Below are 25,595 nucleotides of genomic sequence, written 5' to 3'. Positions count from 1 at the left end.
CTAAAAATACTTTAGCGTAAAGAGCTAGGTATCATAAGGAGGTGAGCCCCTTATATGGGTAATAATTTCTGTTTGTTTAAGTTTTATTGCTGTTCCTTACTTCCAGGTGAAAAAGCTTTTTCACATTTATTTTTTAATTTTTTTTTAAATAATGCTAGTAAATCCTGCTCTCCCTTCATGGAAGTTTTCTTCTCCCATGACAAATTCTCGTTGGAAAGTTCCCCCAGCATATCCCCCTCTTCTCAACCACTCCCCCCAACCAAAAAAATCCTCCTGAAAACGCCTGTATACTTCCCAATAACCATTACTATATGTAAGCACAGGTCAAAGTTTGTAACTTGTTGCCCCTCCCACGGGGACTGTGGGGGAGTAAGTCGTCCCCAAAGACATAGTTATAAGGTTTTTCGACTACGCTGAATAAAATGGCTATCTCAGAATTTTGATCCGTTTTTTTGGTCACTTAGAAAGGGCACTAGAACTTTTCATTTCCGTTAGAATGAGCCCTCTTGCAACATTCTAGGACAACTGGGTCGATACGATCACCCCTGGGGAAAAAAAAAAACAAAAAAAAAAAACAAAAAAACAAATAAACACGCATCCGTGATCTGCCTTCTGGCAAAAAATGCAAAATTCCACATTTTTGTAGATAGGAGCTCGAAACTTCTACAATAGGGTTCTCTGATACGCTGAATCTGATGGTGTGATTTTCGTTAAGATCCTATGACTTTTAGGGGGTGTTTCCCCCTATTTTCTAAAATAACGCAAATTTTCTCAGGCTCGTAACTTTTGATGGGTAAGACTAATCTTGATGAAACTTATATATTTAAAACCAGCATTTAAATGCGATTCTTTTGATATAGCTATTGGTATCAAAATTCCATTTTTTAGAGTTTTGGTTACTATTGAGCCGGGTCGCTCCTTACTACAGTTCGTTACCACGAACTGTTTGATACCAAAATATAGATAAAAACAATCTTTGTTTTATGGTGCTTCCAAATATGTAACTTGAGTTTTGGGTGATATGTTTTATAAATTTAAGGTTCTTGGCAGGAAGCCACTTAGCATAGGAAATTTGGTACGTAACGTTGAAGTCGCTATGTTACTGCTGGCCTTTTTGCAAAAAGAACATTTGGTTTCGAAACGCGCTATTTTTCCAAATTACTTTATTCACCTTCATTTATAAAATCCAATTTTTATAAATATATTCACTATAAGTAAGTTATTAAATATGTTTGTTACCGCGAGTGTCCGACATCTGGTTAGGCTAATGTCGATATTCACCGGTGAATGTCCGAAATTCTCTTCCCTCTGTTTTGATTCAATTATCTTTGCGAGTCAGCTTTTTCACTCTTATGCAAGCTAGGTTAGATTATGTTAGTTTTGGTCAAATTAGTTAAATTTGGTCCTAAATATCATAAATGGGTTAAAAACCTAACCTCACCTGTCATCATCAAACCTTGCATTAAATTGAAAAAGTTGACTAGTAACGCTGACTAAATCCAAGAATAAAAAAGGTACTTCGGATATTCACCAGTGAAAGTCGGCATTCACCAATTTGCGGACGTTCACGGTAACATTAATTGTAAATAAGATGGTCTGTGTCAGTCGACTGTGTTATACAATCGACTGTTGTTTACAATTTCGTCGCCCTTGACACGTGACACACTTCTTGATAGCCTGCCTGATCTACACACTTCAATCTAAGCCTCGATTGATTATGATACACTTCCTGGTACATTACCAATTCATATTTCCGTTACAAGTTCCATATAAGCCCTCATATTTCCTTCCTTTCGCCTCCTTACCTTTTCTTTGTTCCAGGATATCATCTTACTTCTCGTTTGTCGCTTGATATCAAATGTCAATTTCTCCTTGAATTTTGTGAGTTACACCTCTCTTGAATAAACGTAAAAAAATATGGCTAATATCTCCACCTAGGTGCATGCGAATTGGGGGTTTTCTAGCCTACCCTCTTCTCCAAAATATTGGAATTCTTACTAATATTCACATAATTTCCAGGAGATTTACTGCCCCCCTTCATGTTTAATAGCCGTTGGCGTCAATTCACGAAAATTCACAGGGGTAAGGGCAAATTTGTCATTTTTTAGTTTTTCCAATAAAATACCCTTCCAGAAAGGTATTTTTCAAATCTAAGGGGAAGGGGCTAAAATCTTGGGGGCTCCTGGCCTTTTCTCCCTCCCTTACGATTAACGCCACTATTACAGATGATATTGCACATATCAGAAAGTAAAGCTATCCCATCGGTCAGTTCGTTTTATGCTTATCATCACCTGTTCATCCACACAAATTCCCAATTTGAGTGACTTAGTCTTTTTGTCGTTAATTTTTTAACTACTCTCGCGCTCTTAACTCTCAAAACCACCGAAAATGTATTCATGTGGCTCACCCATTCAAACTGTCTACATTATCTTAGTCTACTGAGCTTCAACTTCCTGTTTCATATCATGTTCTCATAGGCTTTGCTGTGTTCCGTACGACTAGATTCGTTAACTCATCCATGTGTATCATACTATCAAAGGCGTTTTTAGAAGGGGGTCAGAGGGGGTGCTTTGCCCTGGGTGCAGAAATTTTAGAGGCGCATAATTTCAAATACATAATCTAACGGTTATAATTATTTTGTAATTTTGAATTTTTTTTTTTTATTAAAATAAAGCAGAGGGCACAGTTGGAAGTAATTATAACCAAATTGAATCTGAAAATTTTATTTTTCCCATATCTTCATCACCCCGACACCCCGCTCCTTACGCTAAAGTTTTTTATTGTTTTAAAAAGTAGAGTTGCGAGAAAGAATCAAACTTTAGCGCAAGGAGCGGGGTGTCGAGGAGGAAAAGCTCCTTTCATATACGGAGTAATTTCTGTTTGTTTTAAGTTTTAATGTCACTCCTTACTTTCATTTCAAAAAAACTTGTTTTTTTTATTTAATTTCTGAAAGTTTTTGAATTAATGCATGTCTGATTTTGGCTCTCCGTACATAAATTATTAAAATGAAATTTGCATATTAATTCTTTTTTTGGCTAAATGGCTTTCTCTTAGTTTTGATCAGAAGATTTTGAGAAATGAGGGGTGAGGAAGGAGGTCTAGTTGCCCTCCAATTTTTTGGTTACTTAAAAAGGCAACTAGATCTTTTAATTTTTAACGAACGTTTTTATTAGTAAAAAAAAAATATATAACTTAAGAATTAACTTACGTAACAAACTTTTATATTCTTATATTTTTGATTATATATATGAGGAGGTTGGTCCCCTCGTTAATACCTCGCTTTTCACACTAAATCTTGTTTTGTCGCAATTCTTTAAGAATGACCCCTGAATCAGAAAGGCCGTAGAATAAATAGTTGAAATTACTTAAAAATTGTTTAGCATAAAGAGTGAAGTATTTATCTCCTCCTAAATACCTCGCTCTTTATGCTAAAGTATTTTTAGAACCCCTCATAAGCGTAATAATCTCTGTTCTAGTTTTATATAATAATCTCTATTATATATTAGTATATTATATATTACTCTATTATTATATAGTTTTATATGATAATCTTTTTATATAATATAATAATCTCTGTTCTAGTTTTAATGCTTCTCCTTACTTTCAATTGAAAAAACTTTTTCATGTTTATATTTTCATTGTTTGTTTTTGTTATAGTAATGCTAGAAAGTCCTGCGCCCTTTTCATTGAATTTCTCTTCCCCCATGAAATATCCCTCCAAGGAAAGATCCTCCCATATAGCCCCCTCCTCTGAACCCCACACCCAAGCCAAAAAAATCCCCCTGATAACGTCGGTACACTTCCCAGTAACCATTACTGTATGTAAACATTGGTCAAAGCTTGTAACTTGCAGCCCCTCCCCCAGGGACTGTGGGGGGTAATTCATCCCCAAAGACATAGTTATTATGGTTTTCGACTATGCGGAACAAAATGGCTATCTCAAAATTTGGTCCGTTGACTTTGGGAAAAAATGAGCGTGGGAGGGGGCCTAGATGCCCTCCAATTTTTTTGGTCACTTAAAAAGGGCACTAGAACTTTTCATTTCCGTTAGAATGAGCCCTCTTGCAACACTCTAGGACCACTTGGTCGATACGATGACCCCTGAAAAAAAAAACAAAAAAACAAATTAACACGCACCCGTGATTTGTCTTCTGGCAAAAAATACGCAATTCCACATTTTTGTAGATTGGACCTTGAAATTTTTTCTATAGGGTTCTCTGATACGCTGAATGCGATGGCGTGATTTTCGTGATGGCGTGGTGGCCTGATTTTCGATGGCGTGACTTTTAGGGGGTGTTACCCTCTGTTTTCCAAAATAAGGCAAATTTTCTCAGGCTCGTAACTTTTGATGACAAAGACTAAATTTGATGAAACTTATGTATTTAAAATCAGCATAAAATTCCGATTCTTTTGATATATCTTTTAGCATCCAATTTCTGTTTTTTAGAGTTTCGTTTACTATTGATCCGGGTCGCTCCTTACTACAGTTCGTTACCACGAACTGTTTGAAAAGTGAATAGATTGAACTTAAATAATTTTAATCTTTTCGTGATATCTTGTATTCTATTTTGCTAATAAATGAAAATTTGGAATGCAAATTTTTGGGATACAGTATAGGGGAGGGGGTGCTAATCAAGATATTGCCCCAGGCACGAGAGAGGCCAGAACCGCCACTGCATACTATGCACTTTTCTGCCTACTGAAACGAGACCAATCTAATTTATTACTTAATATTTTTTCAAATGGAAGTTTAAAAACATCGTCAGAACTTTAACGAACATAAATTAACGAAGGGGGGTGCCATCTTGAGCTCTTTAGGATAAAGTTTATTTCATACTTTTTAAGAGCATGATTAATATGTATATGTTACTGTGACTGTACGTGGTTTATATAAATCCTGCCATTTGCAAGTGCCATATGGCACGAAAAAGGTACTTTACGTCGTTTCTCAAGGGGTGGGGCTAGCGGGCCACCAGAACATCTTAGATAGATTTTTGATAGTTCATATAAAAAATATTGCTTATATCTACGTCCTTCCTTTAAATTCCACTATTTGCAGGTTTCATATGGCACTAAAACGGCACTTTTGGTGCGATGTCTCAAGTGAAAAAGCTGGGACTAGTGGGGTACTAGAACTTTTTAGAGTGATATTTAATGGCTCATTTGAAATTTTTTGCTTTATTTTAAAGCCCTTAACTGGAGGTTTATAAGAACCCCTCACATATACTCTTTCTCCAGACCTTCTTAGTAAGTTTCATAAATCGCCTACTCTTCTTAAAAGTAAAGGATTATTACGAAAACAAATCAGTTAAAACTAAAAGCTTTTCAATTGAAAAAAAGAAGCTTGAATGGTCAACAGTTTTGAACTGAAGCTTCAAAATTTACTCTGCGATGAGGCCTATGTGCCTCATCGCACTATGTGCCTCTATTCGAACGAACGTCCTTGTCCCCTTATTTTTTTATTTTATTTATTTTTATTTATTTTTTTGCATAGGTTTTGATAAACACCTTATTTTGGTCATTTCATTCGAAAAGGCACTTTTTTTTATCAAAAAAAAAATGGGGGAAACAAGCGAAAGTGTACTTTTGCTGCAAGCGAAAATGGGGAAAACAACCGAATGTGCAATTTACTTCATTGGAGCGCTGAACGGCTTGTTAACTTCAAATTGAGAAGTAGATACGGAAAAGAATATCGGAAGTTGTTAAAGTGATGAAAAATGTTTTCTTTGAAGGCATTAACAATCTTGTAAATGTCCTTGATAAAAATAAGTCTCTTTGCTATCTGCGGTGCCAATGTGGATCGTTTGCCTGATCTATTCAGTGCAGCCCATGTGAGAATCTTCTCTTCTGTCGCAGTGGCTTCTCACATAAATGCTTGCCTTTCCCTCTTGCTTTACCATCCCTAATTGCCTTTAATTACCCTCAGCGGCTTCATATTCAATCATATCACTTTTCTCACAAATGGTTTTGATTAAATTTTTCCTAAAATCGCAAGGCACTTTCGCTTTACCAAGAATTGTATGTGGATTTATTTTAAACTTGCTACAACCGCTCGTTTACTTTTCCAAGCAAAACAAAACAGTTCGATTCAATGCCTGTTAACAATGGAAAAGGAGCAAGGGTCGAAAAATAGCTTTTCATAACTAGGTCTTTCAGGTACATCACCCAGTGCATACATTGAATGGATGGGGGGGGAGAGCCTTATTCATGATTTTATATTTTTATATCAGTTAGCTGTTATTTCAGTTTTGACGAAAATTATTTATCCCATCTGTGAAATAATTATGTTGTCAATTAGTGAACGGTGATATCTAGTGGCTAGTTCGGTTGATACCTTGCCTCTACAGTTTGTATAAATAATTTTTTCTTCCAAAACTGATGAAAGATTTGAAGCCATGATTCTTAGACCACGCACATAGAGATCTATTCCAATGGATTTTAATTTTATTTCCTTTCTTTATTAGTCGAATACCTTTTTTGATCGATTTGTAATTTTTCAGAGGATTTGGCTTCGTGACATTTGCGGATACAACCGGCGTCGATCGAGTCATGGCACATGGGACGCATGAGTTAGACGGAAAAAAGATTGACCCTAAAGTGGCGTTCCCGAGACGAGCCCATCCAAAGGTACTTGTCTCTTTCTTTTAAATCTAGGATCTAATTTAGATTTTGTGCTTGAATAAGATATCGACAAGCTTTATAAGTAGGTGCTTCAGAAAGAGAACGACTTTTGGGGCTAGACGAGGATCAGGCAGCGGTGTCCTCGTATATATTTAGCTAGAGATACAGACTGCCAGGTATCAGCACCGTCCTGCCAGGTATCAGTTTCTAAACAGATTTGTTCCAGACGCAGAGCGGGCGCCAAATAGGATTAGGAAGGGGATTGTCCCCTGCCATAGAAGATTTCGGAAAATATCTTTTTGGTATTTTCATTGCAAAAAAAGACCAAACGAAATTGTTCCCCCTAGATTTTGACGAAGATTTTTTTTTGTATCTTGCCAAAAAAATAAAATATTTGCCTCCTTCCATATTTTATGAAATGAGTTGAAATTTGATTGAAGTGAGATTGAATGACATCCTGTTTTAGAGCCAAAATTCTGTGTAGGATTGTAAATTTAGCCTATCAAGAAACTTTGGTCATCAGTTTGATAATATTTTATTATGTTTTTCTTCTTTTATTGGTATTGACATCCATGTCTAGTTAGGCCTCTTAGAGGTTTGTACCAATATCAAAAGTCATTTAAAAGTCAACTATGGAGAAGAAGTGGCAAACTGATCGTGTTCCAGTTTTTAAATTTATTTAGAGTTTCATATTTAAGTTAAAAATTGTTGTAAATTTGGAATTTTGGTTAAAACGTGTCCGACCTTTAATAAGGGTAAAAAGGATAATATATTATTCTATTGTTATGCAAAAAGAGACTAGATTATGCGAGAGGGAAAACTTAATAGTGATTCCTAAAACAATGAATAACAAAAAAGAAATGTTCAACTTAGTTTTGTTGGGTATCTCTGAATATTTTATTTACGTAGCCCACGTCATTATCTTTAACTTCAGACATGCTAGCTAAAATATGCATTTCTGGAACTGGCTATCGTCATCTAGCTGTTTTATTGGAGTAGTTCACTACTTCAAATACTACTACTAAAAATTCATTTTAGCAGCAAGCCAACTGTGAACGCTCCTACTCCACTCCGGTATTTCCAAAGTTTCACTGTTGAAGTTCCAATTCACATTTTTTATGGCCTTTTCTATCCATTTTCGGGTGCTACATGTCTTTCGTCTGGCCCCGCACGGATGCTCAAAAAGTGCAATTTGGTTACAATTATTCGTTATGGCTTAGCCATCTTTACCTTTCTTTCACCTTACTTTGACTTAGGTCCCATCCATCCTTGGTGGTCGCTTTGGGGCCTCTTTGTTCACCATTCTATCGATGTAAACAGCTGTGAAATGCAAAATTTTAAACAAAGGGCTGGGGAAATTATTTCATTTGTAACTACCAAAAATGATTTCAGTTGCCAGATGGATTTTTTTTAATGGTATAGATCTAAAATTTCCATACTTGATTTTAATATTTCGTCTATGATTTGTTATTATTTCAGAAGTTGCGAAAGTGTAACAATTCTTCTTTATTTTCTTTATACTTATTCTTCTATACTTTTTCTTTATACATATTCTTTATACTATATTTCTTTATACTTTATTAATTCTTCTTTTTTTTTATCAGGTTTAGCATCTAGCTCTGAGTAAATTCTAACTTTTTAATCTTATTTATAGAAGAAGAGTTCATTTTTCCTTATTGCGCCTGCCTTAACAGGGCCTAGAAAACTTGTGTTTTGAGTATGTTCCTCTCCTCTCAAATTCAATATTGGTGGCAAGGCACGGATAATTTCAAATTTATGCTTTTGTTTTGCAATTGAAATGTCAATTGATAGTTCAAGGCCATTAACTTTATTCAGATTTTACCTTATTTGGCATTCAAATTCAAATTAAATCTAAACTAGAGTGAACAAAAATTAAATTCCTCATTTCCTTGACCTAAAACTTTGTTAACTCGATCGTAGATGAGGAAATGTCATGCTTTTCAATTTATTCGCAAATTGAATAATAAAATTATTTTGAAGTACAGTCACGGCCGTATTTAGGGATGGGGGGCTACCGGGCTATGAATCCCCCAAGAAAAGTAGTGGAATATGGAAAGTAAAAGTATTTAACTTTACAGTACTTATTTCTTGTAACTTCTTACAGACCTATCGTCTTTACCGCAATAAGAGTTTACTGCTCGTTAATTTGACATTACCCATGATTATGTTTTGCATATATTTTTCTCCACTAAAGTGGACTACATAAATTTTTCATTTGCATGTGACTTCCTTTTTTGACGTTTTGACATATTTCCTGTCAAAGCGATAATATTTCTTTTCTGCTGTTTGAATTATATTTCTGTATTGCTTATATTGCTTACCTTAAGTCAACCATTACCAATTAAAACGTTAATTAGTGAAAAGCAATGCTCTTCTTCCGGTTGGAGCTTGTGTGAAGTGTTGACAATAATCAGAAGATTCATACAAGGAGCCATGTACTGTGAAAATGCAAGGGCGGATCTACAGCAAAACCTTGGGGGGCAATGCAACAAGGGCCCCAATCATTCACTAACTTGACAATATTTTTTTTTAAAGAGGGAAAAACATGGAGATATCGTGCCAGAAAAAAATCTTGGGGGCCCAGGGCCTCCTGGATTTGCCTGCGTAAGAATGAATTCAGATTTTTTTCAATTGGTGTGGTGGAAATTCGCACAACCATAGAAGAAAGTATAAGGGAAGGGTAGAGTTGGAGTTAGGTCCTTACTTTTGCCCAATGGTATGGGGAAGACGACTTAATTCTTTTTTTTTCGGGATTTTGTGAAGAATTAAATAGTCTGAGGGAGAGAATTTTTTCGGAGGGGAATACTAAGTAGGAATGGGTGGAAATATATTTAGTGATGTAAGTTAAATGGTATTAAGAAGTTGGTTAAGTTTGTGGGTACAGGTATGATAGATATGGACCATTTTCTGTAGTTTATTTATAATTTAATTTGGATTTGAGGTGTATATTTTTTTAAGAGTTGTATTGTGTTATTTTTTTTTATTAACCATGGCCCGTAAAGGCTTAATGTTAATAAATATTATATCATTAAATCTTATATAAAGTGAGGAAAGATCATGAGCTCAATTTTTCATGAAAAAGACCTCCATTTGTACTTGTGCAGCATTCGATTGTAGCAGATGTCAAATTAAATAAAAAGAAATATGGCTGAAAAATAGGCAAAGTAAAGTTAAAAACACTCGGCACCATATAGCTTAAAAATATCTAGTTTACTTTGACGATGAAACTGTCTTCGGGAATTAATAGATTGTTTTTATTTTTATTGTCAAAAACTGTTGGCAATTTTCAACTCTTAATTGTGCTTATTTGATCAGACGGTTCAACGTGATAACACTGAAGAAATAAGGTATTGCCTTATAAGCCTCAAAATTTTTAAACCATTGAAGGAAAATCAAGGTTTTCAAGTGTTAACAGAACTTATACTGGTCCAGCGGCAACAGTGTTTTTGTTTTGCTTTCATTGGTAACTTTAAAATAAAAGAAATTGACTTAGCGTCTTTTTTATTTCAAAGAGAAATGTTATTTCAGTATTTATTGACGTGGAACTAGTGAAAAGACCCATAAAGATTAGTTTTCTGGAATTAACCTTGGAGAGGGGTGGAATTATGGAAAATCATTTTGAAACGAGGACGCTTCGCGGAGTTAGTGCTATTAGGGTAGGATGGTAGTGGGAACTGGCAAACATCTTTTCGGACCCTAATAATTTCAGCTTTTCACTAGTACTAGTATTCGAAGCAGGGATGAAGTTAGTAGGCCGCCCTGGCCGAGTGGGTTGGTGCGCTGGATTCGGGATCCTGTGTCTGAGAGGACGTGGGTTCGAATCCCGGTGTACCCAATTCTTCAGTTTGGGACGGGGGTCAGTGTTGTGATCCTGTAACCTTAGCCAGAGTCGACCCAGCTCTAAATGGGTACCTGGAGAAATCTGGGGAAGGTAAACAGGAAGGGTGTGCGAAAGCACAGGTTGGCTGACCCCCAACCCCCCATTGCACTTCCTGGCTGAAGGGCCAAGAAACGGAGATCAGCACCGCCGGTACGGACTGTAAAGTCTAAATGCCGCATCCTTTACCTTTTTTTTTTTTTAGTACGAGTAGAGGGTAAATGGGGCACAAAGCAATGTCGTGGTTTTTTTAATGGAATATTCAGTGATATCTGACGTTTTTTATTTTTGTTTACCTTTATGCTTATTACTTATGACCTGGCCCCATTTCAGTTAATCTGGGAATATTAAATTGGGTTTTAGTTGTTACTCTATTCTAAGCAATTATTAAGGATGCGCCTCCCACCCAAATACGCGTTCATTGCGGTGTCAGTAAAGGTTGCACTATCGTGAATAGACTACCCACCCAATATCTAGACTACCCACTATCTATATACCCACTATCTAGACTACCCACCCAAATACGCGTTCATTGCGGTATCAGTAAAGGTTGCACTATCGTGAATAGACTACCCACCCAATATCTAGACTACCCACCCAAATACGCGTTCATTGCGGTATCAATAAAGGTTGCACTATCGTGAATCATTTTCTGGGTAGTCTAAAATAGACAAAATATAAAACTAGGTTTTCACATAGATGTAAAAACTCAGAACCAATGCTTTTTTTGGAGAAGAGGAATACGATACAATATTTTACTAATTAATACAATTATAACTCTTTACTTTATACGTCTACTGCACTGTTGGAAAAACATACGTTTTTGTTAAAACGTAAGATGTTGCCCAGAGTTTATGAATTTAGGTGAGAAAATGGTCGATGAAGTAGATAAGTTACTTTATTTCGAAGGTGTAATAACTAAAGATGGAGGCGACAAGGAAGCTATCGAAAGTAGAATAGCATATGTTATGATAAACGTACACGATATTTCATCGATGGGCTCACCACTTGCCGCCCCTGGTGTACATTTTGGAGAGCTACGTGTGCCGTACAGTTCTGCCGCGCTTGGCACATTTCCCAAGACTCTTGGGATGCTCCCCAAAACGCTTGGCACGAGTTACTCGGTGTATATGAGTTCTAAGAGTGGAAGTCACTCAGATTCTTAACTGATATATGGATAAGGTTAACATACTACTGTGCTTGATCCTTTTTTATGTTCTTTCAAACATACTAATCGAATAACTCGGAAATGCACCTCCCCCATTCTAATGGTCCCATATATGGCCTTAATAATGCATTTCTCCGCCGCACCTCTAACATTATAGCGCCTATATTAAACTGGTTCTCTTCTCAGTCTGTAATCTATTTCTATGTTTGATTTTGTTCGTAATTTACCAAAATATTTTTTGAAATGATTTTTTTGCTGCGTTTACCACCATGGACAAGCAGTGTGTATTTTACGCGGCAGTACAGTGTTGCCAACACTGAAGAAGCGATTTTGTTGCGAATTGACCGATATAATTCTTATAAATCTTTTTTTTGTCCGATGAATCAATGTCTTATGCTTTTTTTGTTTTCTTTTTTTTTGTCCTGCATCTGTTTTTCCATTGATGGGTATTAAATACATTCATTCATTTTTGCGCTAATCTGGATTTTATTGGAGAAAAAAATTACAATAAAAATTTTAGGAAACGAATTTGTCCGATGAGAAGATCTTACAAAATTACAAAATTTAAGTCTTAGGAGTAGGCCTTTCCTCTGCCTTCAACACTACCGACAATAATAGTGTCCCAGAATTATCCAGATATTTTGAATACAAAAATATAAATGTGGACCTTGGTAGATTTTGCTTCTGGTGTCTTAAGTATCAGCATCGAAAGAAGCCGAACAAAAAGCTCACCCATAGGGCAATTAGCTCTTACAAACAGTGTTCTAGCTGGTGAAAAATTTCTTAGAAATAGAAACCTCAAAATGTTTTTTTTTTCCAGATAGATAAGGTTTAATCTCTTGTCTATGCAGAAATGGCATGGCTATTGTCAACGCTTCATGTTGGAATTCAAGATAACTTTCCCCTCATATTATGGGTAAACAATACGTTAGATAAGCCCATGCTATTACCTCTAAGGTAAAGCTAGGAATTTCCCTTTGACCAGCCAGTGGAAATCAAAATACACTCTGTCAAGACTTTGAGTTAATTTAACAGCAGTCCCAGTCGTTCTTATTCATCTGCGAAACATAATGTCTTTTCGATTTTTCTTACTAGAAATTTGATTGAATATAAGTTACGATTGTTATACGTATAACATAGTAAACATATAGTGTTTTCTGTATCAGATTATAAGCACATAACATCATCAGAACCGTTTCTTAGGTCATTGGCAATCGAAGTCAAATTAATCCCCTCCAAAAAAAAGAAAAGAAAAGAAAAATGTGAACTAGAAAATGACTAATAAAATCGCCTGTAAATAAAAGATTGGCTGCTGTGCCCCCTCCCCCAGCCACGGCGCCGGGAGCAGCATGCCTGAGTCGCCCCCTTGGACACATCTGAATATTAAAACCCATTCTCTGTCTACTAATAAATAACATAGATATTATCAACCGTATTTAAATGACCCAAGATAACTTTTAACTTCACTTTTGGGGTAGCCTATTCGTTTAATAAGCCTTACCTCTGAGGTAAAGCTATAGTTTTTAGAAGCGATCGGTCACCCAAAAACAAAGCACGTTATTTGTCTATTCCTAAGTATGAGTTAGATGCATTATATGCTGCTACAGTCCCCGTTGTTTCGATTAGTAAGGTTGGAGAAAACAAAGATGTCTCTGTTTCAAATTGTCTTGATTAAAAACTTAGTCGATCGTAATTTGCAAGTATTTTACATACTACATAGTAACTTAAAATGTAATTCCATGTAGATATCTAGCTGGGAATCTATTTAGTGTTCGAACGTTATTATCGAAACAGTGCAATTGTAACAAACGTAATAATACCTCTCGACAAAATAACATTAAAACATATATTTAAATGTGTAATCCATAGCTACTTTTGGTAGTCAACTTTAAACTTTATTTCTAACTATGACACACACACACGACTTTACCCTTTAAGTTTAACCCTTTTAAACTTAAAAGCTTGGCCTTTTAAAGGCCAATTTTTAATATTTTTAAGATTAGATTTAGAACTAGGAAATAATTTTCAAATAGTTTTCAAGAATAAAAAGCTGGAACTAAAGCTGAGTTTCAAATGTCAAAATGTCTTCATAAATCGGAAAACGTTGGAAGTACTTGACATGATTATATTCAAACAAACAAAAATGCAGAAGAAAAACAAGAATTTCTGTTACAGCAGTGTTCAATTGAGATGTATGACATGAGAAAAAAAGCAGTTAGTAGTTTGTTCTTAGTATAAGCCATTGTTAACTTTTTAATCCCTTTAGGTAAATTATTCAATACTTTGATTAAAAAAGTGTTATTGGGCTTTACATTTCACGTTTTTCTAAATTCTCACATGATTTTATATAATTCTAATAATTATAATATGTTTTATGTTTGGCAACCTCCCCACCACATAAAGTTCTTGGTATGTAATCCCTCTGATCCTCGTATATTTTATGTTTCTTGAAATGTTTATGCTCACCCAAATTATGAAATAAAAAAATTAGATGCCAGGTTTTTGCTACTCGGTGACCAAAAATATACCCAATTTTTTTCATGGGGTGGGGGGGTATAAAAAACCTTAAAAAAACATCAACAATTTTTATATTCATTTTGTTACGTTTTTACGAGCCAGAAAACATTTATGGGGGCTTTAAACCCCCTACCTCCCCCTTTTTCTATATGCGGCCTTGTCGGTGGCACTATGACTGTATTCCTTGCTGGGTTGGTCTTCGTCTTGATCTGTTCTATTTGTGTCTAATAATGAAAACCAAACATTTAAAAGTCGAAAAAATACAAGAGTTTTCCTTCAACATATTCCAATTTACAGTTATGCTATAAGAAACAAGAATAGCCAATGTGTTATGTAAATTATTGTTATATCATTCAATTTTTTTGTAGAGTATTTAAATATGTGTTGGATCAGATTCGATCATTCGCTCTTTTTTGTCTTTCATTGACCACCCTCTTCCTGATGCATACCCATTTACGTACTTGTCTAGAAACACCATATCCTGTATATTTACGTTTAGTTTTGCAAATTGTTTCTTCTCTCCCGGATGATTTAAAAAAAAGTTCAGATGGGAGGTCGATTCAGGTACGATCAACCGTGAGTTAAAGCAAGATAATAATATATACGGTAAAGGCCAAATCCAGGGGGATTAGGGGGTTCTACCCCCCCCTTAATGTTTGCCCAACTCGTAAAAACGTAAACAAAAATGAATATAAACAATTTTTCTAAGTTTTTCTAAGTTTTTTTGCGTGTGTTAAACCCCCTCCAAAGTATATTTTTGCGAACTCCACCCACCCCTGAAAAAACCTGGACACGGCCCTGTATGTGCTGCAGTAAATTTTATTTTTATTTATTAGCTCCGAATCTTAACAACCCAAAATGTTAATTTATGTTTTCAAGTTTTGATTTTCATCAATTGAGTTAATAATATAGTAATACCATCGTCAGTAGAAGTTCATCGATTGAACTTGCTACAAGTTTAGGAATAGCCTTTGTTCCCTTGGAAACCTCTGCTACTTCTTTTCAATAAAAGATAGAAAACTTAAAAGTCTGTCTACTGGAAACAAAAACAAATTTAAATGCAACTAAGAATTATGGGGGGGGGGTGCACAGAATGCAATATATACCAAAGCTAGCCTAACCCAACCGAAATACCATCTCTATATGTTAAATATTTAACAAAAAATATACTTACAACTTAGATGTCAACTGTGCCTAAGCTAATTTTCTTTGGATACTGCTGGCCAAAAACCGGTTATTGTCTGATCCTTCTCGAGTGTGTGTACCACATAATACGGAAGTACCAAGGTTCTTCCTGCAAATTTGTGCCTGCAAACTTTGTTGGTCAACGAGAAAAGGACCATGCTATAAGGATAATATCCTCAAGGAACTTTAAAATTTTGGCTTAAGAATTTATGTAAAATTCAGATAACTATGAATATAACCTAATGCTTAACAAATCTAAAAACACAGTTAATAATCTAGAGGATATCGTAAATAATTCGTCAGGAGAATGGTCCCTTTGCTATTCATCAATTCTATTCAGGTTTCCTCCGAACCTAATGAAATTGATAATGAATATTGTCAAATGTTGAAAATATTATGCTGTTGGCCTAGCACGATTCCAAAATCATACGAGTTTCGTTTATACGTTTGCTAAATCCTATGCCCTGGAATGGTCACTAACAGGTACATCTGGATGTTATTGGAGAGGGAAGGTAGGTGGTAGCCAATTTGAAGTGATTTATTTTAAACATTGAAAAGTATTTGGGGTGTAGGCAAGGCCCTATCCGGAGGGAGGCCACGGAGTTTGAAAGTTCCCCTGAGTTGTGTCCGACTCGTATAAATGTAACAAAACGTATATAAACATATTTGCGATGCGCATTTAAGTTTTTTGTAAATCCCCCCCCACCCCGAAAAAACAACCCTCTTGAAAATAAATCCTGGATAGGACCTTAGGTGTAGGGATATCCCTCTCGCTCGTGGCATGCCTTCCTTTCTTCGATTTCTTATCATGGACTTGATTCTCAAAGTAAACCGGCAAGTGGCAGGCGATGAAAAAAAGGGTTGTAGAAAAAAAAATCTTATAGCACCAATGCCTTGAGATATTCTTATGAATGATGATAATCACAAATTTCTACCCCCTTTTGGATTTTCCCTCGTCTGGTTCCTGATCTGAAGAATCAACAACATCTGTTTACTCTGCAAAACGGTTGGGATCCATATGTGCGCAGAAATCCTGAACAAAGCCGAGCTTTAAATTTGTTTCTTACGGGTAACTGTAGCTATTTAAATAGAAACCTGTTAGTTATCTGTAGCGGCTTTGAATAGTTGGAAGCATTTCTTGTTGCTGAAGACCAGATCAAGACCTCTAAATGAAGATATGACGGTCGATCGTTTTGCTGAAAACTAAGGGGTGCACCACAATTTTAAAACTAGAAAGAAAATAAGATTTCTCTGTTGAGTTTCTATCCCATAGGAGGGACCAGTCCTAGCATAGGTTTAGTATAATACCCAGAAGTTTTTACTTCCCCCCCCGACTACGTACAACTATTTGAGTCTGTCGAATAAACAAAAGGGTTAATGAAAACTGACCATTCGAGAAAGCCCATAATTTCAGGTTGGGGAGGTAGATTGGGATAAACATTATTTTTGTACCATCAACTCGAGGATTGCCAATTTCAGATGTGTTTATGCGGTGGATTTATGTTTTGTTTTTAAGATGGCAATATTCCACTATGAACAAAAAGTTGTTGCCATAAAGTAAACAATATTTACAATAATGTATGTCTCATTCACACGAAGAAGGAAAGTCGATCTGTAAAAAAAAGGTTGGCGTTAAGTATAAACTATTGAATATACCATGTTCTACCTCAGTACTACTTTGTGGATTAAACCCTTTTGGATGTACGGCAAAAATGTATTCAGAAGTTTTGCTCAGAGAGAGGGGTTATCTTTGTCCGAGGCCTGGGGTTTACCAAAAAATCTAAGAAACGAATCAAAAATTAGTTTAAACGCATTTTTCTACTTTTTGATGGGTCGGGCAAAATTTGGGGGTGCGGGCTCAAACCCGATATTCCTCCCCCCGTGGATACGGCCTTGATGTACGGATAAGTGAAGTTATGAACTGCTTTCTGACAGTATATTTAACCTAAAACGTACACGGAAAAAACTAAATCTTAATTTATACGGTGTTTGTTACGGTGTTTATACGGTGGATATGAAAATTTCAGGGGATGAATTTAAAAATACTTCGTCTACACATATACATGGTGATCTTTATAATTTGTATTTTGGCCCATTGTTTATGGAGGGAAGTTACTACAAAAGTGAAATTACAATCAACAAACGGATATTACGTGAAAACGGCAGATACATCGTTTTCGAATTCCTACAGCCGGAGTGTTTCCGTTGATAAATGATGAAGCTGGAAATATAAGGATGTTTAGAAATAATTTCACTAGAGACAGGTGACTTTTTTGTCTCTTTGGATAGATTGTTGTTGTTGTCGTTGGTATGAAGACCTAATTATCCTTTGGAGGCGGACTTACGTTGATTGATTGACAGGTTGTTTCTGTGTCAATGTTAGTGGCAATTTCATCTTTTGTTGAAAAGATACCACCTTGACGCAATAAGGGGCTTTTTGGCCACCTTCGGGAAGGATAAACATGAAGACCGACATTTCCCAATTTCGGAAAATGCTTGGTCAGTGAGTGAAACCTTCAGGAATGGTTATGCAGACCAGATTAGGGACCAGGAATTATGAGGTTCCATTAGCCCAAATTATTGCCCGGGACTTATGTATCTCCCCACTTAAAGGGCCTGATATCGTACGAAAATAGGCATGGTAAAGAAAAATGAATTCTACTTAAAACTTGACTCGCACTAACCTCGACAAAGTCCACAAATACAAAGAAGCAACATTTAAGCTTAACTTGAAAAGGTGAAGATATGATGTAGATTTGTCCCCAGAATACCTGACAGCTTGCAAGGAGGGGAAAATGTTGATAGGAAATCCAATTTCCTGGTCCCTAATTTGGACTGCAGATCCATCCCAGGTGAAAACTATTCCAGGAACAAGACATATTGCTTAAATGAAGAGGAAACGAAAATTCAAACTTCTGGAATAACCATTTGTCTTTGTTATGCCTAATTTTTGGGATTTTATTTAGAACGTTTTCTGTTTCTTTAAAGTTTAACATATATTTTTTACCATGTGGGGCTGAGAGTAAAGATTTTTCTTAAGGAAGGAAGACAAGACTTTGAAAATATTTATAACTATTTTGCTAAAATCCTTTCGTGTGTAATGATTTTTTTTTGTATAGAGAGCATATTGTTTGATCGCTGCTGCTCACTACGGCAGGACCGCAATCTGCTCGCTACTTGCGTTTCCATTACTTTGAGCATAACTGTAGCTGAAAGTTTAGGTGTATAAAGTCTGTTTATGTAACTTTATACTCTCCTTTCTGCTTGTTACGAACAAGTCAGCTTGTAAGAAGCGGACTAGTATGATAGTAGTCGAGTACACACATAATTCCTCGCTTACTTAGCAGTCAACTTGCTGGCATGTGAAATCCCCATGTTTCCGCTAGAACCAACTCGTCCAACACCTTTAAGGTCAGTGTTGCTAGTAACTTGTGCACAAGCTAATACGAATAATACATAATAACCTTATAGCTAATACGAATAATACATAATAATACATAATAACTTGTGCACAAGCTAATACGAATAATACATGCGGCTAGTGTGCAAGCTAGCTCACTCAATATTTGGCGTCTCGTTCATCTCGTTTGCGAAAGGTACTTTGTTAACTTTGATCCTTTATTTATTTTGATACTTTGTTGTAGCTACTTTGATACTAGTTTTGTTAATTTGCTGAAAGTTTAATATTGAAAAAGATCTTATTTTAAAATAAGGAGTTTGTTCACTAAACTAGTTTACTTGCTGCTTGTTCCGGCTTGTAGCTTGGAAACTCGCATTGTATACTTGAGCCTTTACGCTGAAAGAAGTTGGACTGTAATCACGTGATCCGGTTATACATTCTGTTAACCCCTGAAAAATATTTGTCGCGATATAGTTTCCAAGAGTTAAACAGTAAAGTCGATTCTTACTCGGCTATATCGGTGTGAGACCAATAAATAATTTTCGGAACATTTTTCTTAATGGTAGTTTTCTCGAAAATTCGAGTCCAATGAACCAAAACAGATCTAGGTTGAGTTTCAGTTACTATGAAAAAAAAGCGGACATTCCTAGCAGAGGCGTACCTAGGGTTTTCAGCATCTCGGGACAATGCCCCCCTCAACCATCACCACGACAATATGAGTAGATCATAGTATTGACAAAAGTGTCACACCATTCAGACGCTGTGTCTGGGGACGTCCGCCCCCTTTGTTACCCTAGTTGCGACACCGACTTTTGACTTGGTTTGTGCACGGACTTTAAACTATTATATTTATTTACTGTTTAAAATGTACTCCGAAGGTCATGTGAGTACTTCGAAAACGTCACGAAGAAAGCAGAATCCCCCCCCCCGGTCCCTGGTGAAAATGCAGACCTAAGCTCTCTTTTTGTTTTTGGGGGAATATGGCATATAGTTTTAAATGATAATAAGGAATCATGATCCTGATTTGAATTTGAACCTGATGATGACAGGCGAAAATCTCGTTTAAATTATCGTTTAAACAAAATCAAGATCCATTGTTTAAGTAAGGTTATTACCATCTACCATTATTATGTACAAGAATCAGGTTGGCCCCAGTCGCCACACGATACACTATAATTGGAACTAGTAATTTCTGTTCCCTATCTTTGCATCTTAAATCGCCCAAGGTCCGTCATATAAATTTTATTTTCTTTGATAGAGTCCTTTGGTCTAAGGAAGTATTTATCTTTTTGTTAGTGGTATTAACTTTTGATTTCACGAAATTGCGCTGTTTGCAGGATTTGGGTAGCTCATGGTTGTAAAAAGATGCCCTCCTGGAGATTTTGGGGTAGTTTACGCTAGTTTTATGTACAGGACTCAACCGGTTTTCCTAACTAGTTTATGAATATATCCCGTTTTTATTTAAATTGCCTTCTCCTAATGTAGACCCAAACTTTTACAGATTGATTGCTTTGCTCTCATTTTCGGGCGGTCTATTCTTTAGGCATGGAGTTTTTATGGCACTTGGTATTAACCAAGTGACATATAGCAGTCGCCAATTCTGTCGGTCTGTCTGTCGGTCTGTCTGTCGGTCTGTCTGTCTGTCGGTCTGTCCCGGTTTTGCTACTTTAGGCACTTCCAGGTAAGCTAGGACGATGAAATTTGGCAAGCGTATCAGGGACCGCACCAGATTAAATTAGAAATAGTCGTTTTCCCGATTTGACCATCTGGGGGGGAGTGGGGGCCCGGTTAATTCGCAAAAAATAGAAAAAATGAAGTATTTTTAACTTATCAGCGGGTATTTGGATCTTAATGAAATTTCATGTTTGGAATGATATTGTGTCTTAGAGCTCTTATTTTAAATCCCGACCGGATCTGATGACATTGGGGGGAGTCGGAGGGGGGAAAACCTAAAGTCCCGGTTTTGCTACTTTAGGCACTTCCAGGTAAGCTAGGACGATGAAATTTGGCAAGCGTATCAGGGACCGGACCAGATTAAATTAGAAATAGTCGTTTTCCCGATTTGACCATCTGGGGGGGGGGGAGTAGGGGCCGGTTAATTCGGAAAAATAGAAAAAATGAAGTATTTTTAACTTATGAGCGGGTGATTGGATCTTAATGAAATTTGATGTTTGGAATGATATTGTGTCTCAGAGCTCTTATTTTAAATCCCGACTGGGTCTGATGACATTGGGGGGAGTTGGAGGGGGGAAACCTAAAATCTTGGAAAACACTTAGAGTAGAGGGATCGGGATGAAACTTGATGGGAAAAATAATCGCAAGTCCTAGATACATGATTGACATAATCGGAACTTATTTGTTCTCTTTGGGGTAGTTGGGGGGGGGGGAGTAAGTCTTAAAAATTAGAAAAATGAGGTATTTTCAACTTGCGAACGGGTGATCGGATCTCAATGAAATTTGATGTTTAGAAGGATATCGTGTCTTAGAGCTCTTATTTTAAATCCCGACCAGATCTTGTGATGGGGGCGGGGAGTTGGGAGGAGGAACCTAAAACTTGGAAAACACTTAGAGTGGAGGGATCGGGATGAAACATGGTGGGAAAAATAAACACAAGTCCTAGATAGATGATTGACATAAACGGAACGGATCCGCTCTCTTTTGGGTAGTTGGGGGGGGGTTAATTCTGAAAAATTAGAAAAAATGAGGTATTTTTAACTTAAGAACGGGTGATTGGATCTCCATGAAATTTGATTTTTAGAAGGATATCGTGGCTCAAAGCTCTTATTTTAAATCCTGACCGGATCTGGTGACATTGGGGGAAGTTTGGGGTGGGGGAGACCTAAAATGATGGGAAACGCTTAGATTGGAGGGATTGGGATGCAACTTGGTTGGAAAAATAAGCAAAAGTCTTGCATACGTAATTTACATAATTGGAACGGATCCGCTCAATTGCGGGGGGGGGGGGGGGTAATTCTGAAAAATAAGAAAAATAACGTATTTTTAACTTACGAAGGAGTGATCGGATCTTCATGAAACTTCATATTTAGAAGGACCTCGTAACTCTGATATCTTATTTTAAATCTCAACCGGATCAAACGTAATTGGGGGGGGGGGGGCAGTTGGGGGGACCGGAAATCTTAGAAAATACTTAAAGCGGTGAGATCAGGATGAAACTGGATGGGAAGAATAGAAACCTGTCTAAGATACGTGACTGACATAACTGGACCGGATCTGCTCTCTTTGGTGGAATTGGGAGGGGGGAGGTAATTTTGAAAATTGAGGTATTTGTAACTTACGAAAGGGTGACCAGATCTTAATGAAATTTGATATTTAGAAGGATCTTGTGCTATAAAGTTTAACTTTAGGTTCTGACCTTCTCACAAGTGCCAAATGAGCTCTTGGCTCTTCCGACCTCGTACCATATGAGCTCTCGGCTCTTCTGACCTCGTCCAAATGAGCTCTTGGCTCTTCCGACCTCGTACCATATGAGCTCTCGGCTCTTCCGACCTCGTCACAAGTGCCATATGAGCTCTTAGCTCTTGTTCTATTTCTGATTTAGAGACGACGAGACTATGTTGTTGCTACGCAAACAAAAAATTAAGTAGTTTGCACAGGGTTAATTGATTTATTTAATTGAAGGTAATGGTGCTTTCACATCATACCCTCCTGGAGTTATTTTTTGAATATTGGGATCTCAAATTAAAGCTTTTCTAAAAAAAATGAATACAGAAATTTTACACGAATTTGGCTGGAGTAGCCTTAACTATAAATTTTTTTTTGTGGCATATTAGCTCATGTCTTTTTATGTGGCATATAGACTTTTATGTTGCATATGTTTACATATGCGTAAGTTTATTTTCTTCAGTCACTGCATCTAATGCGGTTATTCCCAAAGCGGGAATTACCACCAACTAGTGGGCACTGGAGTGACTCAGAGGGGTAATGATGGCCCCATGCGCATTGTATGACCACAAAAATGCATTGCAGATGCATTGCGAACAGTTAATCGCAGTGATTTAAGATTACTACTGAAGGTCGGTACACACTCGAGAATTAGGATCTATAAAATCAGACTATAACCGGTTTATTGCTTTTTGTATATGGAGACAATTAGCTTCGGCTCCATGGAAAACTACATTGTAGCTAAATTTTAATAACCATTTATCCCAAGCGTCCTAGTTGTTTCAACCCGGTCCCTGTAGATACAAATTCTTGAGTTTGTACTCGCTAACAGATAAGTACCCTGCTAAAACAAGAGTTAAGTGCTCATGTGGCACTTGTGACGAGGCGAGAAGAGCTAAGAGCCAAGAGCTCATATGGTATGAGCTCTAACAAAATTCTAAGAATCAGTAGATTGATTTAAAAGGAAAATCAGAGGCTTAATGCCGGTCAGGATTTAAAGTAAGAGCTCCGAGTCACGATGTCCTAAATATCAAAATTCATTAAGATTCGATCACCCACTCGTAATTTATAAATACCTAATTTTTTCTAATTTTTCCTCTCCCTTTAGCCCCCCCCCCCAGATGGTCGAATCTGGGAAAAAAACTTTATCAAGTCAATTTGTGCAGCTCCCTGACACGCCTACCAATTTTCATCGTCCTAGCACGTCCAGAAGCACCAAACTCGCCAAATCACTGAACCCCTCCCCCCAACTCCCCCAAAGAGAGCGAATCTGGTACGGTTACGTCAATCACATATCAAGGACATTTGCTTATTCTATCCACCAAGCTTCATCCCGATTCCTCCACTCCAAGTGTTTTCCAAGATTTCCCCCTTCAACTCCCCCCAATGTCAAAAGATCTGGTCGGGATTTTAAATAAGAGCTCTGAGACATTAATTCCTTCTAAATATCAAATTTCATTAAGATCCGATCACCTATTCGTAAGATAAAAATACCCCAATTTTCACATTTTCCAAGAATTCCGGTTTCGCCCTCCAACTCCCCGCAATGTCACAGGATCTGGTCGGAATTTAAAATTAGAGCTTTAAACCACAAGATCCTTCTAAATATCAAATTTCATTAAGATCTGGTAACCCTTTCGTAGGTTACAAATACCTCATTTTTCCAAATTACCTCCCCCCCCCCAACTCCACCAAAGAGAGCAGATCCGGCCCGGTTATGTCAGTCACGTATCTTATAAAGGTTTTTATTCTTCCCATCCAGTTTCATCCTGATCCCTCCGCTTTAAGTATTTTCTAATATTCCGGTCCCCCCAACTGACCCCTCTCCCAATGACGCTGGATCCGGTTGAGATATAAATTAAGAGATCTGAGTTACGAGATCCTTCTAAATATGAAGTTCCATGAAGATCCGATCACTTCATGATCGGAGTTAAAAATACGTCATTTTTTCTAATGTTTTAGAAATACCCCTCCCCTCCCCCCAATAGAACAGATCCGTTCCTATTATGTAAATCACGTATCTAATACTTCTGCTTATTTTTCCCACCAAGTTTCATCCCGATTCCTCCAATCTAAGCCTTTTCCATGATTTTAGGTTCCTCCACCCCAAACTCCCCCCAATGTCACCAGATCCGGTCGGGATTTAGAATAAGAGCTTTGAGACACGATATCCTTCTAAATATCAAATTTCATTGAGATCCGATCACCCGTTCGTAAGTTAAAAATACCTCATTTTTTTCTAATTTTTTAGAATTACCAACCCCCCCCCCCAACTACCCCAAAGAGAGTGGATCCGTTCTGGTTATGTCAATCATGTATCTAGGACTTGTGCTTATTTTTCCCACCATGTTTTATCTCGATCCCTCCACTCTAAGCGTTTTCCAAGGTTTTAGGTCTCCCCGTCCCAACTCCCCCCACAATGTCACCAGATCCGGTTGGGATTTAAAATAAAAGCTCTGAGACACGATATCCTTCCATATATCAAATTTCATTAAGATCTGATCAACCGTTCGTAAGTTAAAAATACTTCATTTTTTCTATTTTTTTCCGAATTAACGGTTCCCCACTCCCCCCGATGGTCAAATCAGGAAAACTACTATTTCTAATTTAATCTGGTCCGGTTCCTGATACGCCTGCCAAATTTCATCGTCCTAGCTTACCTGGAAGTGCCTAAACTAGCAAAACCGGGACCGACAGACAGTCCGACAGAATTTGCGATTGCTATATATTACTTGGTTAATACCAAGTGCCATAAAAAAAACAGCCATGGAATTCTAAACTGATAGCAGCACCGAGGGCCTGTCGACTTTCATAAATCATACACCAGGTGGCGCAGGCCAAAGCGTTACAAAGCGTTTTGCGAACTGCTCCAAGGGTGGAGGAACTGTGCAGCATACATGGCGCTTTGAAATGAAAACTATGTGGCGAAAAGCGGACGCCCCTCAAACAGCACACCAGGTTCATTCTTCTCAATAAGAGGATTTCGAATGTTTGAAATATTTTTGTGTTAACTATCTGTGGTGAGTTCAATGAATAGCCCCATAATTGCAATCCGAGATGCTTTTAATCTAAACCTCGTGTTTTACTAAAAAGGTCTAAAATTTTTATACATATCTCTCTCTGTGTAATCGTAATTACAATTGAAAAAGCATCACTTCCATGGGCGTTGGGTATTATCTTTTTCTGGAATGGGGACTGTAGGCCAAATAAGTTAGGGAACTGCTGACCTAATTTACCAAGACTTGGGAAGTGCAAGGACTACCCAAAAAGTATTATAACACAAAGGAAAAATTATTGTGTGCCATGAAAAGATTATTCAAGACAAATTATTAAATTAGAAGTATATGTAAAATGTAAATAATATGTATACATATATATTATATATTATTATGAATAAATTATTG

General features: G+C 36.9%; 1 protein-coding gene across 3 annotated transcripts in view; it reads left to right on the top strand.

The window, feature by feature from the left end:
* LOC136033647 (RNA-binding protein Musashi homolog 1-like) overlaps positions 1–25,595 on the top strand; it is a 122,089-nt gene that overhangs the window by 26,463 nt on the left and 70,031 nt on the right. For all 3 annotated transcript variants that reach the window (XM_065714465.1, XM_065714464.1, XM_065714463.1), the window contains one exon: positions 6,501–6,627. In XM_065714465.1, the coding sequence (XP_065570537.1) occupies positions 6,501–6,627 (127 nt within the window). The remainder of the gene's footprint in view (positions 1–6,500; positions 6,628–25,595) is intronic.

Source organism: Artemia franciscana, chromosome 12 (assembly GCF_032884065.1).
Source record: "Artemia franciscana chromosome 12, ASM3288406v1, whole genome shotgun sequence".
Taxonomy (NCBI): domain Eukaryota; kingdom Metazoa; phylum Arthropoda; class Branchiopoda; order Anostraca; family Artemiidae; genus Artemia; species Artemia franciscana.
The sequence above is the reverse complement of the archived record's forward strand: the minus strand, read 5'-3'. Positions and strand labels throughout refer to the sequence as shown.